Source organism: Tachypleus tridentatus, chromosome 3 (assembly GCF_004210375.1).
Source record: "Tachypleus tridentatus isolate NWPU-2018 chromosome 3, ASM421037v1, whole genome shotgun sequence".
Classification (NCBI taxonomy): Eukaryota; Metazoa; Arthropoda; class Merostomata; order Xiphosura; family Limulidae; genus Tachypleus; species Tachypleus tridentatus.
The window spans coordinates 31,520,870-31,536,559 of NC_134827.1; the positions used below are offsets into that span (position 1 = coordinate 31,520,870).

A 15,690-nucleotide genomic window follows, 5' to 3' on the forward strand; every position below is an offset into this window, starting at 1 on the left:
TCGTTATTCATAAAAACAAAACCAAAAAACATAAATTTTGCATAATATCCCATAGTATATAGTAATAAGTTTAATATTGTTGTCGTGACCAGTTTGTTGGAAAATGACTTGTCTGGAATATTGTTTAATATTGTCACGTGGCCAACGTGCTGGTTGAACTCGAGAGTTTAACATTGTTGTGGCCTGGGTGTAGGAAAAATACTTCCCTTCACGGGAGTGTAACATTATTGCTAAGGTCTATGTATTGGGAAAAGGTTTGTTTTTACAGAAGGTGAAAATGTTATTTTTTTACTTTAACTACACTTTCAGTATCTTCGCAAATTAAAGTTTTACATAATTGAAATAAAACTCAGAGTTAAAAATACTTCAAATATATGTAATAACAAATCAACGGATTATGTAGACGAATATTTATTAATAAATATTACCTGGAATAAGTTTACTTCACCTTTATGTCTCCTGCTTCGTTATAACGCATCTTCTAATACTTGTAACTGAAAAGCGACACCTACAAATATTTTTCTTTACCAACACAACTGGTCACGATAATAATATTTGCTTTGAATATTGAATAATACAGATTCTTAGTAAATATGAGATGTCTAACCTATTGAACCCGGAAAGATTTTGTAAACGTTTACAAAACGGGCTTATTTTTTAAAAACTGACAGGATAAATTCATTGCTCTATTTATTTTTTAAATTAAATTCTTGTTTTTGACTAAAACTCAAAATTATCGATTTGACGAGGCTACAGCTATTTCTTACACTGTGCTCAAAGTAGGCTTAGCACTTAGCACGTGATTTTAAGTATCATTTTTTTTTCTTTTTACAACTCAACAAAATAACACAACTTGTGTTTTCAAAACCCACAGGCCCGGCATGGCCAAGCGTGTTAAGGCGTGCGACTCGTAATCTGAGGGTCGCGGGATCGAATCCCTGTCACATCAAGCATGCTCGTCCTTTCAGCCGTGGGAATGTTATAATGTGACGGTCAATCCCACTATTCGTAGGTAAAAGAGTAGCCCAAGAGTTGGTGGTAGGTGGTGATGACTAGCTTCCTTCCCTCTAGTCTTACACTGCTAAATTAGGGACGGCTAGTACAGATAGCCCTCGAGTAGTTTTGTGCGAAATTCCAAAACAAACAAACAAACAATCAAAACCCATGTTTTAATAGTAGGGGCCCACCAACCCACGTTTCAGTTATATACAGCAAAAAATCATTTCTGGTGGCCATTAATTAATATACGTCATGACATTGACTTAGAACAAGATGGATTCCTCAATAGCTGCGGCAGGATTACATCAAATGAATCTATGAGACTTTTGTTTCCATTTTATTAGCTATATTTTTGTGAGCGAGTGGGATACGCGTATACTCGATTCGATGTTATTACTCATCAGTATCACTACCATCCTACCTTGAAGTTGAAATTATTTTAGGTAAGATTAGAGTAAATTAATCTATCAGACCTTTACTTAAAATATGTCCATATATAAAAGTTTTATAAAAATAACCACTATAAGACTTTTTTTAATTAGAAATACTTTCACGTTACATTATTTGTTGAAGATATTCCTTTACATGACTCTCTTGATGCTGGATCGATTTACGATCTGACGTATTAATTAGTCTTAAGAAAATGTCAAAGTTTATTTTTGTTTTATTGAGAACGATATTACTGACGGAAGATGGCGTCAGCACCGTCATTCGAACATGATTTTTACCGATAGATTTGTCATCCTCCAATATGATAATATTTTCAATTTCTTTTTTTAAAAAAAGCCTGAATAGAAACTTGGGCAGAAGTAATTTTACAGATGTATTACTAAAAGCTTAACTTAAACGTTATAGTAATTTACCTAACTTAAAATTAAATATTGTTTTCCGTCCAAAATGTTTAGCAAATGTCGTGTTAAACAGCAGAGAAAGTAAATGAAAATTGAGACGTTTTTCATTCTTGCATCAAATTGAACAGTTGAAATATTTTGTTCAATATTTCCTTCTACTCAAGACTTATTTTATTTGAATCCGTCCAATTGTGGCAAACGAATTCATCTTCCAGAACTTCTGCACTACACGTATCATCCGGTCAGAGGATGTCTCGAAAAACACTTTCTAATACATAAGGAACTTCTTGGATAACCATCAATAAAACATTTATTTAACATGTTACAGGAGTTCGTAATCACAATCACTGCGGTCGAATATGCTCGTAATTTATTTCTCATTTGATTTATACGAGGTTTTAATGAGAATTTGAAATTAAACTGCTTTTATGTGGTTTCTATTCAGTTTCTGATTTTTTTTTATAGCAAACCCACATAGGACTATCTGCTGACCCCACCGAGGGGAATCGAACCCCTGATTTTAACGTTGCAAATCCAGAGACTTACCGCTGTACTAGCGGGGGCGGTTGCTGATTCTTTGAAGTTAAGAACAAAGCTTATCAATGGAATATCTGTCCAACATGGGTATCGAAACCTAATTTCTAGCATTGTAAGTCTACAGGCATACAGCTATGCCTGTCAGATTAGTCCTTCAAATAGTATTAAAGAGTGTATTTGTGTGTGTGGTGTTACACAGAATTATTCATGAAAGTTGTGTAACACAAACTATTCGATCATAAAAAATCCAACTGGCAAGCAGCATTTAAACAAAGGAAAATATTTCACTAGGATTTAAGATCGCAGAGCATGAGGTTAACTGCGGTTGCTTGGACACGCAGTGAGTAAGCTATTTTTACTGACATGGAAGACAGTATGTTTATTCTGGTTCATATCTAGCGTTTGTTTAGTGAGTCATGTACGTATAAACAACAAACAAAATACAGAGAACTAAACAGAAGACGTTTCATTTCTTACGATGTTTGGGACAGTGCAGAACTCAAGCGTTTCCTAGTTCGGTTTCTTTTAAATGGGCCCGACATAGCCAGGTAGTTAAGGCAATCGACTCGTAATCTGAGGGCCGCGGGTTGGAATTCCTGTCACACCAAACATGCTCGCCCTTTCAACTGTGGGGACGTGATAATGTGACGGTCAATCTCACTATTTGTTAGTAAAAGAGTTGGCGGTGGGTAATGATGACTAGCTGCCTTCCCTCTAGTCTTACACTGGTAAATTAGGGACGGCTAGCGCAGATAGCCTCGTATAGCTTTGCGCGAAATTCAAAACAAACCAAAACAATTTTTTTTAAATTCCAAGCAAAGCTACACGAGTGCCATCTGTCCGGAATTTAGCAGCGAAAGACAGCTAGTCATCACCAACGAATAATGGGACTGATCGTTACGTTGTAGTAATGCCTCCACGGCTGAAAGGAAGGGCATGTTTGATGTGATGGGAATTCGAACCCGAGACTCTTACATTGCAAGTCGAACTTCCCTAACAGATTGGCCATGCCAGGCCACGTATTTTTTTTTTTTAAATCATGCTTCGGATTTTTATATCTGCAAACTGTTTTATGCTCAGTCATACTAAACAATCATGTCAGACACCTCTGGAATTCGCATATAGCAGTCCTTAATTTTGAACTATTGACCCCAACCAGCCAAAAGCACCTGCTACTACTGTCTGGGTAACTTTCACTGATTAACAGGACTAGTTTACACTTTCGCCCGAGTCGCGCCAAACATGCTCGCCCTCCCAGCCGTGGGGGCGTTATAATGTTACGGTCAATCCCACTATTCGTTGGTAAAAGAGTAGCCCAAGAGTTGGCGGTGGGTGGTGATGACTAGCTGCCTTCCCTCTAGTCTTACACTGCTAAATTAGGGACGGCTAGCACAGATAGCCCTCGAGTAGCTTTGTGCGAAATTCCAAAACAAACAAACAAACAGTTTACACTTTTATAATAAGCCCACAATTAAAGAAGCGAAGTGTACATAGCGTTATGATGTATCGAACTCCGAATCATTTGATCGAAGAGCTCGCAGCACCAACTAGGATCTACCTCAGCTTAGCACCAAGCATTCTCATCTGTAAAAAGGTGTAAACACAATCTTGTTACAGAGGTGAACTAGTGCAAGCAATATTGTTTTTTTTATTATGCCCATATACAACCATACAAACATTACTTGTAAAATATGTCTCGAATAACAGCATAGGGGAACACAAAATCAGCATTCAATATACACGTCATCTTTTTGTCAGTTTTTTTTATATATATACCATTTTGAGGTAAATGTTTAATGACAACAACATTTATATACTAAGGGCTGTAGCGTTTTGTCTTTGGTAGAGGCGTGGGTCATGAACGGTCAGTATTGTTGGGCTAGGTTTTTGTTTTTTTTATCTATACCATTTTGAGGTAAGTGTTGAATGACTATAGTATTTATATGCTGAGGGCTGTAAACATTTACCTCATGAACGGTCAGTATTGTTGGGCTGTTGATTGATTTCTGATTGAACTACTTTTATCTTAGGAAATTCTACAGAATACTAAAGAACAGTAAGGTACCACAAGTGATCTTCACTTATTGTATTATGTTTCCACTTATTTCTCACTTTACTCCAGGTATTACATGATAAACACGTGGTTGTTTATGGTATTATAAACAACAACGTCTAATAATTTTTTCTATGTCATACTTCATTACATAAGATACTGCTAATGACACAGATCTGTTTCATTCTTTACAAAATGGTCAATAATATTGAGCTACCAACCCACGATTCAAATTACTTAAAAATAGAGAGGTCTCGTATTTTCTGTAGACTATTTCTCTGTAGTCTGTTTCCCACATCTGCTTTCTACCAGCTGTGCTGCTCCCTCTGGTTGAGAAACATAATACTGTGCAATCTCTTTCCTACAATCTGTTAATGTAGGTCGATCAGTGTCATGATGTAGATGGTTTGTGAATTAGTTTTACTAACAGAAATAAAGTCACATCACGAGAGAGATAAAAATAAAACATTAGAACATTTCACCAAATCGCTCTCTGCTATGGTGTCAACAACAATTCATTTTATTTTTCACGTTCTTACACACACAAAAAAAACCAACAAAAATTGGCAAAAAGTAACCATAAAATCTAAATATTAAATTAAAATTCTTTATAGAATACGAAACTTACAAAAGATGAGATCTATTGAAATTAGCACCCTTATCCATTGAGTGATACAATATGGTTCAATTTGCCCCCTTGTTCATTGAGTGATACAATATGGTTCAATTTGCCTCCTTATCCATTGAGTGATACAATATGGTTCAATTTGCCTCCTTATCCATTGAGTGATACAATATGGTTCAATTTGCCCCCTTGTTCATTGAGTGATACAATATGGTTCAATTTGCCTCCTTATCCATTGAGTGATACAATATGGTTCAATTTGCCCCCTTGTTCATTGAGTGATACAATATGGTTCAATTTGCCTCCTTATCCATTGAGTGATACAATATGGTTCAATTTGCCCCATTGTCCATTGAGTTATACAATATGGTTCAATTAGCACCCTTATCCATTGAGTGATACAATATGGTTCAATTTGCCCCCTTATCCATTGAGTGATACAATATGGTTCAATTAGCGCCCTTATCCATTGAGTGATACAATATTGTTATTACTACAATGACAAAAACAACTATTATGGCTTGGTGCTGAAAAAAACTGAATACACTTTACCATTCAGAGCTTCGATAGTTGCTGTTCTATTAAAAAAATATGACATTAACTTAAAGGAAATTAACAAACAAAATTTTTGTTTGTCTTCTGACAACGGTGATAAACATAGAGGTATAACTATGTATAAATTTATTTGTACAACTACAAGCATATTTTTAGTACAATAACTTTACAAAGAAATTTAATACCAATGACGAATGTACTTAGTCAGAAACATGTACACTATTTATATATATAGATTTTTAATGTACAAAACTCGTGCATTTCTTTAATTAGGCCTACATGAAACCTAATACGGTTAACAATTAATTGGTGCAATCATTGTCCTATCTTTCGAGTACATCTGTACGTCACTTGGCTTCTTTCTGTGACAGTCTTTTTCCCTTGGAAAACATCAGTACTTTTTCAAGCTAAGTTTCAGGTACCTTCGAACAGTACCTTGTAAAGCCTCTGTAATGGCATCTCGAATACCCTCAGCAATCAGTTTTTCCATTTTAAACCTGCTTACGCCAAGGAAATTGAGAGAGGGAACTTTCACCGAGATCGTTCCAACTTTAGAAGGTTCATAGGCTGTCAACACAGCAAACGAAGAGGCCTTTACTCTGTCTTCTGATATCTCAATGAAGACTTGAACCGGGTCTTTAACACGAGCGTTTACTTCCCCAATAATGTACACACCGTATAACTTAGTAGCCAATAAATATGTCACTTGTAGATTTCTCCATTCAAGCCAAGCCGATGTTACTGTCTTAAAGCCGATTTGTGTCACTCGAGGTTCTCCCACTGGATGAAATGTTGAAAGACCGAAGAGCTGTCCCCGTTTCAGTCGCAGTTGTCCTTTATGATTTTTGATGTCATACTGCAACGTCCTGCGATCCAGGGTTAAGGGGTCTTCACGGTTTAGTTGAAGGAGTTTTGCTGTGTTGCTGACGAGGGTCTTCACTTTAGAATAATAGTCTTTATTTACTGAGTTTTGCATCACCGAGTTCTTGTCAGATTTCAGCCTCGTTAGGATAGCCTCGAGTTTGGACATGACAGATTCATACTTGGCTCCACGAGAAATAGCGTCCTCTGTAAAACATAGATATTTTCATTTAATTAGTAAATTGGTTTGGTTTGAATTTCGCGCAAAGCTACACTAGGGCTATCTGCGTTAGCCGTCCCTAATTTTACAATGTAAGACTAGAGGGAAGACAGCTAGTCATTACCACCCACCGCCAACTCTTGGACTATTCTTTTACCAACGAATAGTGGGATTGACAGTGGGATTAACCGTCTCATTATAACACCCCCCAGCTGAAAGGGCGAGCATGCTTGACGACGGGAATTCGAACCCGCGACCCTCAGATTACGAGAGTACCCACTTGGCCATGCTGGGCCTAATAAATAAATAACAGTTGTGAATATTTAACTGACAGTGAGCAAAAGACATAGATTTATAAACTTTGGTCATGTTGAGTAACATCACTTAAGATACAGCTGAAATACTTTGGTTTTGTTGATAAACACTAAACTAAGGATTTGGCTATCGAAACCTGGTTTTTAGCATCATCAGATCTTAAACTTACCGTCCCCCACTGGTACAGCGGTAAGTCTACAGATTTACAACGCTAAAATCAGGGTTTCGGTTCCCCTCGGTGGACTCAGCAGATAGCCCGATGTGGCTTTACTATAAGAAATCAAACTCTTAAAGTTACCACTGAGTTTCAGATATGCCAAGTTAAAAGAAACTAAGCGAAAACGTAAAAGTACACGTTTCAGCTCAGAAACGTTCAAACAACTTTCAATGCAGAACGCTTGAAGTTATTTAACAAAGTTAACTCGCAAATCCAAGTAATTTAAACACAAATTAACGACGGTTTAAGTAATCTTCATTTGAGATCCTTTCTATAAAATTGCCCAAACAAATGCTGCTCGGAGAGTTTTTTTTTTTTTAAATGTGAGATTTCCAAAATTACTGCTTTACTAAAACGAAATATTCAACATCAGAGTTCTCTACCGATAAACGAAGTGTCTCAGTTATGAAATCGTACAAACACTTACCGTATTTTTTCCCGTATTCTTGGCCATTGGCAACAGCAATCAGTACTAGACTTAATAATACAATCCTAAGTCTGATTCCAATCATTATGCTAATTTTAAACCAGTTATTGAGTATACGTTAGTTCTCTGTTAATATTGAAACTTGGTACAATTCGTTGAGCAAGTCGTGGCGTTACAATCAAATTACGAGAACGATGCCTCTCAAATTACGAGAACGATGCCTCTTTTAGGTGTCTAAGGATGTCCATAGCCCATCTACATTTATATGTTCGATTTCTTCCTGCAACAGACGAGTTGGTGTTGGCGTCGCCGGTATTTCCGATTTACACCCTAAACTCAAACCTGTCATCTTTTTTTGTTTTTCGTGGCAGGATGACGTTCTTCCTGGAGGATCCAACGGAAACACGACTGTCTGATTAAGTGGTCAGATATTACATTTCTTATGTAAGTACTAGCCATGTCTACGTTCCGGAAGAGAAGAGTTTGCTTTGTACCCTGTTTTTGCTAAACAAAATCTTACATATTAAGTTGGTCCGAAAAGTTTTAACAAACGTCACATCTGATTATTCAAGATGACACAAGTTCTATTTGAGATGGTTTTATTTCTGACTAATTTCGTCAATCCCACGCGTCCAGTAAAATCCGGATTCGTCTACATATTTCAAATATTCCATTTTTAGTAGTTACTTCTGTGATAAATATTTTCCTCTCAGTTTCTCTGGTTGACGTAACAATAAGCCACAAACTACAGTCTACTAACGTCTAGCCCAGTCTTTATCAGTACTTAGAAAATAGAAAGAATTACAAGGTAGAGATTTGTTTCCTTCATGGAAGTGAAAACAAGCAATAACAATTTTAGCCTGGAATTATATTCATTTATTCATATGATGCTTAAATACGTGTTTGGATATTAGAATGATGAATTAAAATCATTTTTCATGATGACGAGAAACAAACTTGAAGTGAAGATGTATCTCAGGACGACTAGTATGGGGTATTAACACTTTTATTAATAAAGCAGAGAACAACGTTTCGATCTGAGAAAATCCATCCTGAGATACATTTGTAGTAACCTTTGTGTAATTCATTTCACACAATTCATTGATTGGCCGTCATGAAAGTTTGGTGAGGTTTTGGTTTCAGTTTAATTGCAAACTAAAAGCAAAAGGGTCATATTTAACTCATGGTTCTAAAAATTTGGGGAAAGAACCATGCAGAGCTTGACTGTGAGAAAGAACCATACAGAGTTTGACTGTGAGAAAGAACCATACAGAGTTTGACTGTGAGAAAGAACCATACAGAGTTTGACTGTGAGAAAGAACCATGCAGAGCTTGACTGTCAAAAAGAGCCATGCAGAGTTTGACTGTGAGAAAGAACCATACACAGACTGACTCTTCTGAAAGAACCACACAAAGCTTGACTGTGAGAAAGAACCATACACAGACTGACTCTTTTGAGAGAACCCCACAAAGCTTGACTGTGAGAAAGAACCATACAGAGCTTGACTATTGAGAAAGAACCATGCAGAGCTTGACTGTGAGAAAGAACAATACAGAACATGACTGTGAGAAAGAACAATACAGAGACTGACTCTTGAGCAAGAAACATACATAGCTTGACTATTGAGAAAGAACCATACAGAGTTTGACTGTGAGAAAGAACCATACAGAACATGACTGTGAGAAAGAATAATACAGAGACTGACTTTGTGAAAGAACCATAAAGAGCTTGACTCTTATGAAAGAACCATACATATCTTGACTGTGTGAAAGGACCATACATATCTTGACTGTGTGAAAAACAATACAAAGATTGGCTTATCTAAAAGAACCATACAGAGCTGGACTCTTGTTATTTAGATGAGGAATACTGAGTGCAAACCTGGTCAGTCTACAGTTGATTCATTATAGCCCATTTTACCTGACTTATAATGTTATTGTATAGTGCCATGCCAACCAGTTTTTGCCTAGCTTTTAATGCTAATATGCAATGCTCTGTAAAAAATGTTACCTGACTTACAAGTTAAATATGATGTGCCACACTAAGTAGTTTTACCTGACATCTAAGTTAAGTATGCTATACAATAATAAATAACTTTACCTTATATTTAAGTATGATGTGACACACTGAGTAGTTTTACATGAGATCTAAATAAAGTATGATGTGCCATACTAACTATTTTACCTGACATTTAAGTTAAGTATGCTGTAAAATAGTAACCTGACTTCTACGTATATTGTTTAATATCAAACAGCCTTACCTAACTCTTAACACTCCTACGAAAAGTGGGGCCTAATAGGCCCCAGAGCAACTTGAAAGGTTATTAATATTAGGCTAATAATTTTGTATTTAAATGAGCCATTTAAATCCATTAATGGATGGATTAACGAGATTCCCACTGTCCCTATCTACTATCTAGCGAAACCACAGAACCTTGGAGAAATTAGGACTAGAAACGTCTTTTCGTAGGAGTGGGAACGGGTTTTACATGACTCCTAAGAGAAATCAGTTTTACATGACTAACCAGTTTTAAACGTCAGTTTTTTCGTAGGTTTTACATGTAAGTTATAATAACCATTACTTCCTGTGCCATACCAGTTTTACATGACCTAAGTATAATAAATTATAAGTATAATATTATGACCTAAGTAAGTATAATAACCAGTTTTACATGACTCCTAAGTAAGTATAATAACCAGTTTTACATGACTCCTAAGTAAGTATAATAACCAGTTTTACATGACTCCTAAGTAAGTATAATAACCAGTTTTACATGACTCCTAAGTAAGTAATCTCACTCTCATCAAAACAAGTTCGCACTTTCAGTCGCGGTATAGACGGTCAATCCTACTGTTTGTTTATTGTTGAAATTTATCGCCAACAAACCACACACACCTACTATAAAAAATAGTGGTAAAATCTGACAGGTAAAACCTCCTGTTAAGAACACTAACATCTGATAATTAGTGGACGACAACTTTCTTCAACTTGTCCAATAGTGTGAGTCCAATGACGTATTTTATTATGTATTCATTTTGGGTGTGTTTTCTTCTGTTACCTCTCTGGTACACTTACTTCTCAAAGCTATTTATCGTGGAAGGAAAATGTATGAGATCAGATAAAACCATGAGTGTGATTTTGGCAAGATCTGTGTAGAACACGGTAGATTTGTGTTTTCTCAGAGATACATATTCTCATAAGAGAAGAAAGGGTAATCAGACTTTGTTACGTAATAGAACATCCAAAATTACTGTCTAATACTTAATTACAAACTTGAAAAGTGTACCACCATTATTCATACAGCCGAATAACGTGTTATTTATTATTAGTCTGACCTCGTAATCCTTCTACAGAAGTTGCTACTCCCTCTGGTGTTACTCACACTAAGTTCTTGTGTGGTCTGAGGACATTAGATGCTATAATTCTCACCGTGGCATTATCAATATAAACACATCTCACAGACTGGAGTCATTTACTGAGGAACCAGATTATTTATTTCCATTAAACCGTTTATTGCTTTACTACATACACTCAAAGTTTGCGTCCTTTAAGAGTGACACAAACACAGAACCAGACTGTTCAGCAGAAAAACATCAAGTTCGTAGTTTTTGCTTGTCATAGGAAGGGCTGTGATTTTAACTGCAGAACAACTATTTTGGAGTTATCCACTGATAATGTAACAACTATTTTGGAGTTTTCCACTGATAATGTCTTCAGTCTTGGTGTAGACCAGCAGGGTAATTTTAAATGTCTTGGTTTAATAGTGCAGTAAACACGTTATATAAAAAAGAATTGTGGGAGTCCACTGTGTCTCTAGGAAAATAATGTTAACAATGAAATTACCTAACTGATGATCAACGCATTCTGATCATTGTAATTAGATGCATGGAAAAGTAATACTTATCTAGTCCAGTTTGAATTATAGTTTCGCACTAAGCATATAGCTTACTCTGATTGGAAGTTATTATAATTAATACCTTATAAATACATTTCCTATGAAAGTGAGAAACTTCAGTTCGTTTTGTTTGTTTTTTGAATTTCCGCTACACGAGGGCTATCTGCGCTAGCTGTCCCTACTTTAGCAGTGTAAGATTAGAGGGAAAGCAGCTAGTCATCACCACCCATCGCCAAGTCTTGGGCTACTCTTTTACCAACGAATAGTGGGATTGAATGTCACATTATAACGGACCCATGGCTGATAAGGTGAGCATGATTTGAGCCAGCGACTCTCACATTACGAGTCAAGCGCCCTAACCACCAGTCCATGCTGAGCCTTGTTCCATTTTAAATGCACAGTTAGTACAAATGACTGTAGACATTTTGAAATGTAATAAAGTTATTGAACTGAGATTTTCGGCTTATTAGGGCGCTCGACTCGCAACCTGAGGGTCACGGGTTCGAAACTTGCTGCCGAATATGCTCACTCTTTCAGCTGTGGGGACGTTATTGTGTGATGGTCAATCTAACTATTCGTTGGTAAAACAGTAGTCAAAGAGGTTGTTGCGAACTGTGTTGACTAGGTGCATTCTCTCTACTCTATCAGATCTAAATTAGGGACAGCTAGCGCAGATAGCTTTGATCAGCTTCGCGCGGGATTTAGTAAACAAGAAACAATATTTCTTTTATTAAATCTTGAAAGTAATTCTGTAAAAAAAAAAAAAAGTCGTGACATGCGCACTTTCATCTTATCGTGCACATGTAGTTAAAAGTTCCTATATGCAATTTTTTAACTATAGCTTCTCGAAACGTTTGGTACGTTATCACCTAATAATTGTGTTTTGAAACAAAAATAATAAACGTATTTAAAGTAGAAGAAACAACTTGAAAGCGAACCTCATAAAACGCAACCGCAAGCTTGAAATTCAAAGTGATAGGTTAAAAACATTAACAATGTCTGTTCTGTTATTATCATTGTTTTAATTCCTACAAAAACGTATCCAAGCACGTCTGACCGATTCTCAGAAAATAAAACATTTTTCCACAGTTGCTTGCTTTTTTTAGCGAAAACCCACGCAATAAGTTATCTGCGCTTTGTCCATTATGGGGTATTGAACTCCAGATTTGATCGTTCTAAGTCCATAAATATACGACTGGACACTTGTTGGACAGTTCTTTTCTTAAAAGATCCTCGAAAATAAATGAAATACAACAATTTTGGTGAACAGGATTCAGAAATAGTGAAATATTGACACGTTACTTTAAAGCACCGTATCTCGTATGTACAAATTCAACCATTTACAATAGAATATTTTTCAGATGAGGTCGCAAAGGTGAAACGTTTACTGAGAAAAAAAAATATCCGGAAGATAAAGACCGATTTAATTTCTAGCATTATTAACAAAAAAATGTTTTCATAAGTAAATTTTAAAGGTAGTTCAATTATTCGTCTATAAAAATTAGACTGAAAATATAGGTGGCTATTATCACTCGTAAATCTACTGGAATTATTTGCGTCGTAGATTTTAGCAATATATATCATTGACGGTAAAGTGCCGTCAGCGAAATAAGTTAAAAACTGGTTTAGAAGTGCGAATACAATTTAAATAAGATGCGATTATCCGATATAACAACGTATGTTAACTTAATGTAACTCCTGTCTTTATTAAGGAGCCCAGCATAGCCAAGCGCGTTAAGGCGTGCGACTCGTAATCCGAGGGTCGCGAGTTCGCATCCCCGTCGCGCCAAACATGCTCGCCCTTTCAGCCGTGGGGGCGTTATAATGTTACGGTCAATCCCACTATTCGTTGGTAAAAGAGTAGCTCAAGCGTTGGCGGTGGGTGATGATGACTAGCTGCCTTCCCTCTAGTCTTACACTGCAAAATTAGGGACGGCTAGCACAGATAGCCTTCGAGTAGCTTTGTGCGAAATTCAAACAAAAAAAAAAAAACAAAGTCTTTATTAGTCCTAGCGTTTTGCTTCATTTTAGAATAGTAATGACGTTTCTCTAAGACAGAAATAAAAAACTTATGATTCATTAAAAAAAGATAACAGATTATCCCCTAACAAAGAAAGGTCCACCTTCTTAAAGTGCTCTGTCTTAAGGATTACAGGATTTTCCAACTGTGTGTTAAACAGCTTTTTTTTAAACCTATTTGTTTTTAACACAAGGATTCGTTTTCCGTTTGTTTTTTAATTTCGCGCAAAGCTACACGAGGGCTTGCTGCGTTAGCCGTCTCTAATTTGTGTGTGAGTGTTTTCTTATAGCAAAGCCACATCGCGCTATCTGCTGAGTCCACAGAAGGGAATCGAGCCCTTGATTTTAGCGTTGTAAATCCATACACTTACCGCTGTACTAGTGGGGACGAATTTAGCAGTGCAAGACTAGAAGGAAGCCAGCTAGTCATCACTCCCCACCGCCAACTCTTGGGCTACTCTTTAACCAACGAATAAGGGGATTAACCGTCACATTATAACGCCTCACAGCTGAAATGGCGAGCATGTTTGGTGCGATAAGGAATCGATTCCACGACCATCAGATTACGAGTCAAGCACTCTACCCACCTGGGCCTTTAACATGAGGGATTCCGTTTCTGTTTTTAATGAACCGTTTCAAAGGTATTTTGTAGAATAATAACTAATTGACGAAAATTCACACCTTTTATTAATCCGCAATTTTGCATATAAAGTAGTGCTCCATATTGATACAAGGTTTTCCAGATGAGTTATTGAATAGTTTAAATGAAACCTAAAACAATTGAAATACATGAATCAGGGAACACCACACACACACACAAATATTCTGTTTATAGCTGTATTATTGTTATTGTAGGTCATAAAACTTGCGAAACGTTTACGCAAGTCGTTTCCGGCTTCTATGCATCATCGTCAAATAAGTCGAGATATTAAAATAGACTACCACTTCCGTGAAATTTTGAATTCGTGACGTCACGAATACGTCACCAAAATATTCGAGCCCATTTATTAAAGGTTATTTTTCTTACAATCTTGACTCTGTTAATTACAATTTATAAACAAAGGCTAAAAAACGACGCCTGCTCATGAACTAAGAAACGTGGCTTCTCAGAGGACGTGACTTGTTCTACGTTATGCCATTTAACAGGCCAGTTGCTTGTCTGAAATATTCAGGCATGGCATCTAGCAGAATTCAGTTTGTGGTTAAGGCGCTTAACTCTCATTCTGAAGGTCGAGAGTTCGAGCCCCCGTTCCACCAAACGCGATCGCTCTTTCAGCTGTGGGGACGTTATAACGTGATGATCAATCCAACTAATCGTTGGTAAAAGGAGTAGCCCATGAGTTGACGGTGGGTTGACGAAGGTCTGCCCTCCCTCTAGTCTTTCACTGCTAAATTAGGGACAGTTCATGCAAATACTGCTGTGCAGATTTGCGCAATATTCAAACCAAACCTCAATCGACTTCTACCTATGCTGTTTCTTAGGGTAATGGTTAAACACTCAACGCATGATCAGCGGAATGCGGTGTAAATATTTAAACGTGTCGGAAATAAAATAAAAATAAACACTTTTATTCTCCAGTAATAATAATAAAAAAAATATTTTACTAAATAAAGAACAAAAACACTCCTACTAAAATAATTTATTTTTTATCGACAGAAAGCGCTAAGGATAGGGAAGCGAAAGTGTTTTTTTTTTATAGTTTGATATTGAAGCTGTTTGTGAGCTCAAATGTTTTCATATACTTGATTACTCACTTAGAGTACACCACATGAACGATCGTAAAGCAATGATTTTTAATATGATAAAGTACGTTTTATGACCATAAGGAGTTCGTAAAGGTTTAAGTCCTTATACAGTAAGATTCTTCGTCTTAACGTAGACTTGGGTAAAATTAGTTTTACGAATGCTGCGACAATAACATGTTTGTTTGGGAATTTCGCACAAAGCTACTCGAGGGCTATCTGTGCTAGCCGTCCCTAATTTAGCAGTGTAAGACTAGAGGGAAGGCAGCTAGTCATCACCACCCACCGCCAACTCTTGGGCTACTCTTTTACCAACGAATAGTGGGATTGACCGTCACATTATACACCCCCACGGCTGGGAGGGCGAGCATG

At 36.7% G+C, this 15,690-nt stretch overlaps 1 protein-coding gene across 1 annotated transcript; it reads right to left on the minus strand.

Annotated features, from left to right (window-relative positions):
* Positions 1–4,937: 4,937 nt before the first annotated feature.
* On the minus strand, positions 4,938–7,991 carry LOC143246639 (uncharacterized). Its single transcript, XM_076493688.1, has 2 exons — positions 7,661–7,991; positions 4,938–6,688 (listed from the first exon to the last, which is right to left on the minus strand). Exons 1-2 carry the CDS (start codon positions 7,743–7,745, stop codon positions 6,012–6,014), a joined length of 762 nt encoding a protein of 253 aa, XP_076349803.1. The 5' UTR covers positions 7,746–7,991; the 3' UTR covers positions 4,938–6,011.
* Positions 7,992–15,690: the final 7,699 nt, after the last annotated feature.

What these genes read in the sequence shown, in the direction of transcription:
- LOC143246639 (XM_076493688.1), bottom strand. Translation starts at nt 7,745, where the DNA reads ATGATTGGAATCAGACTTAGGATTGTATTATTAAGTCTAGTACTGATT. An exon ending in AGAATACGGGAAAAAATACG is followed by an intron (nt 6,689 to 7,660) that starts GTAAGTGTTTGT and finishes TATGTTTTACAG; the next exon opens with AGGACGCTATTTCTCGTGGA.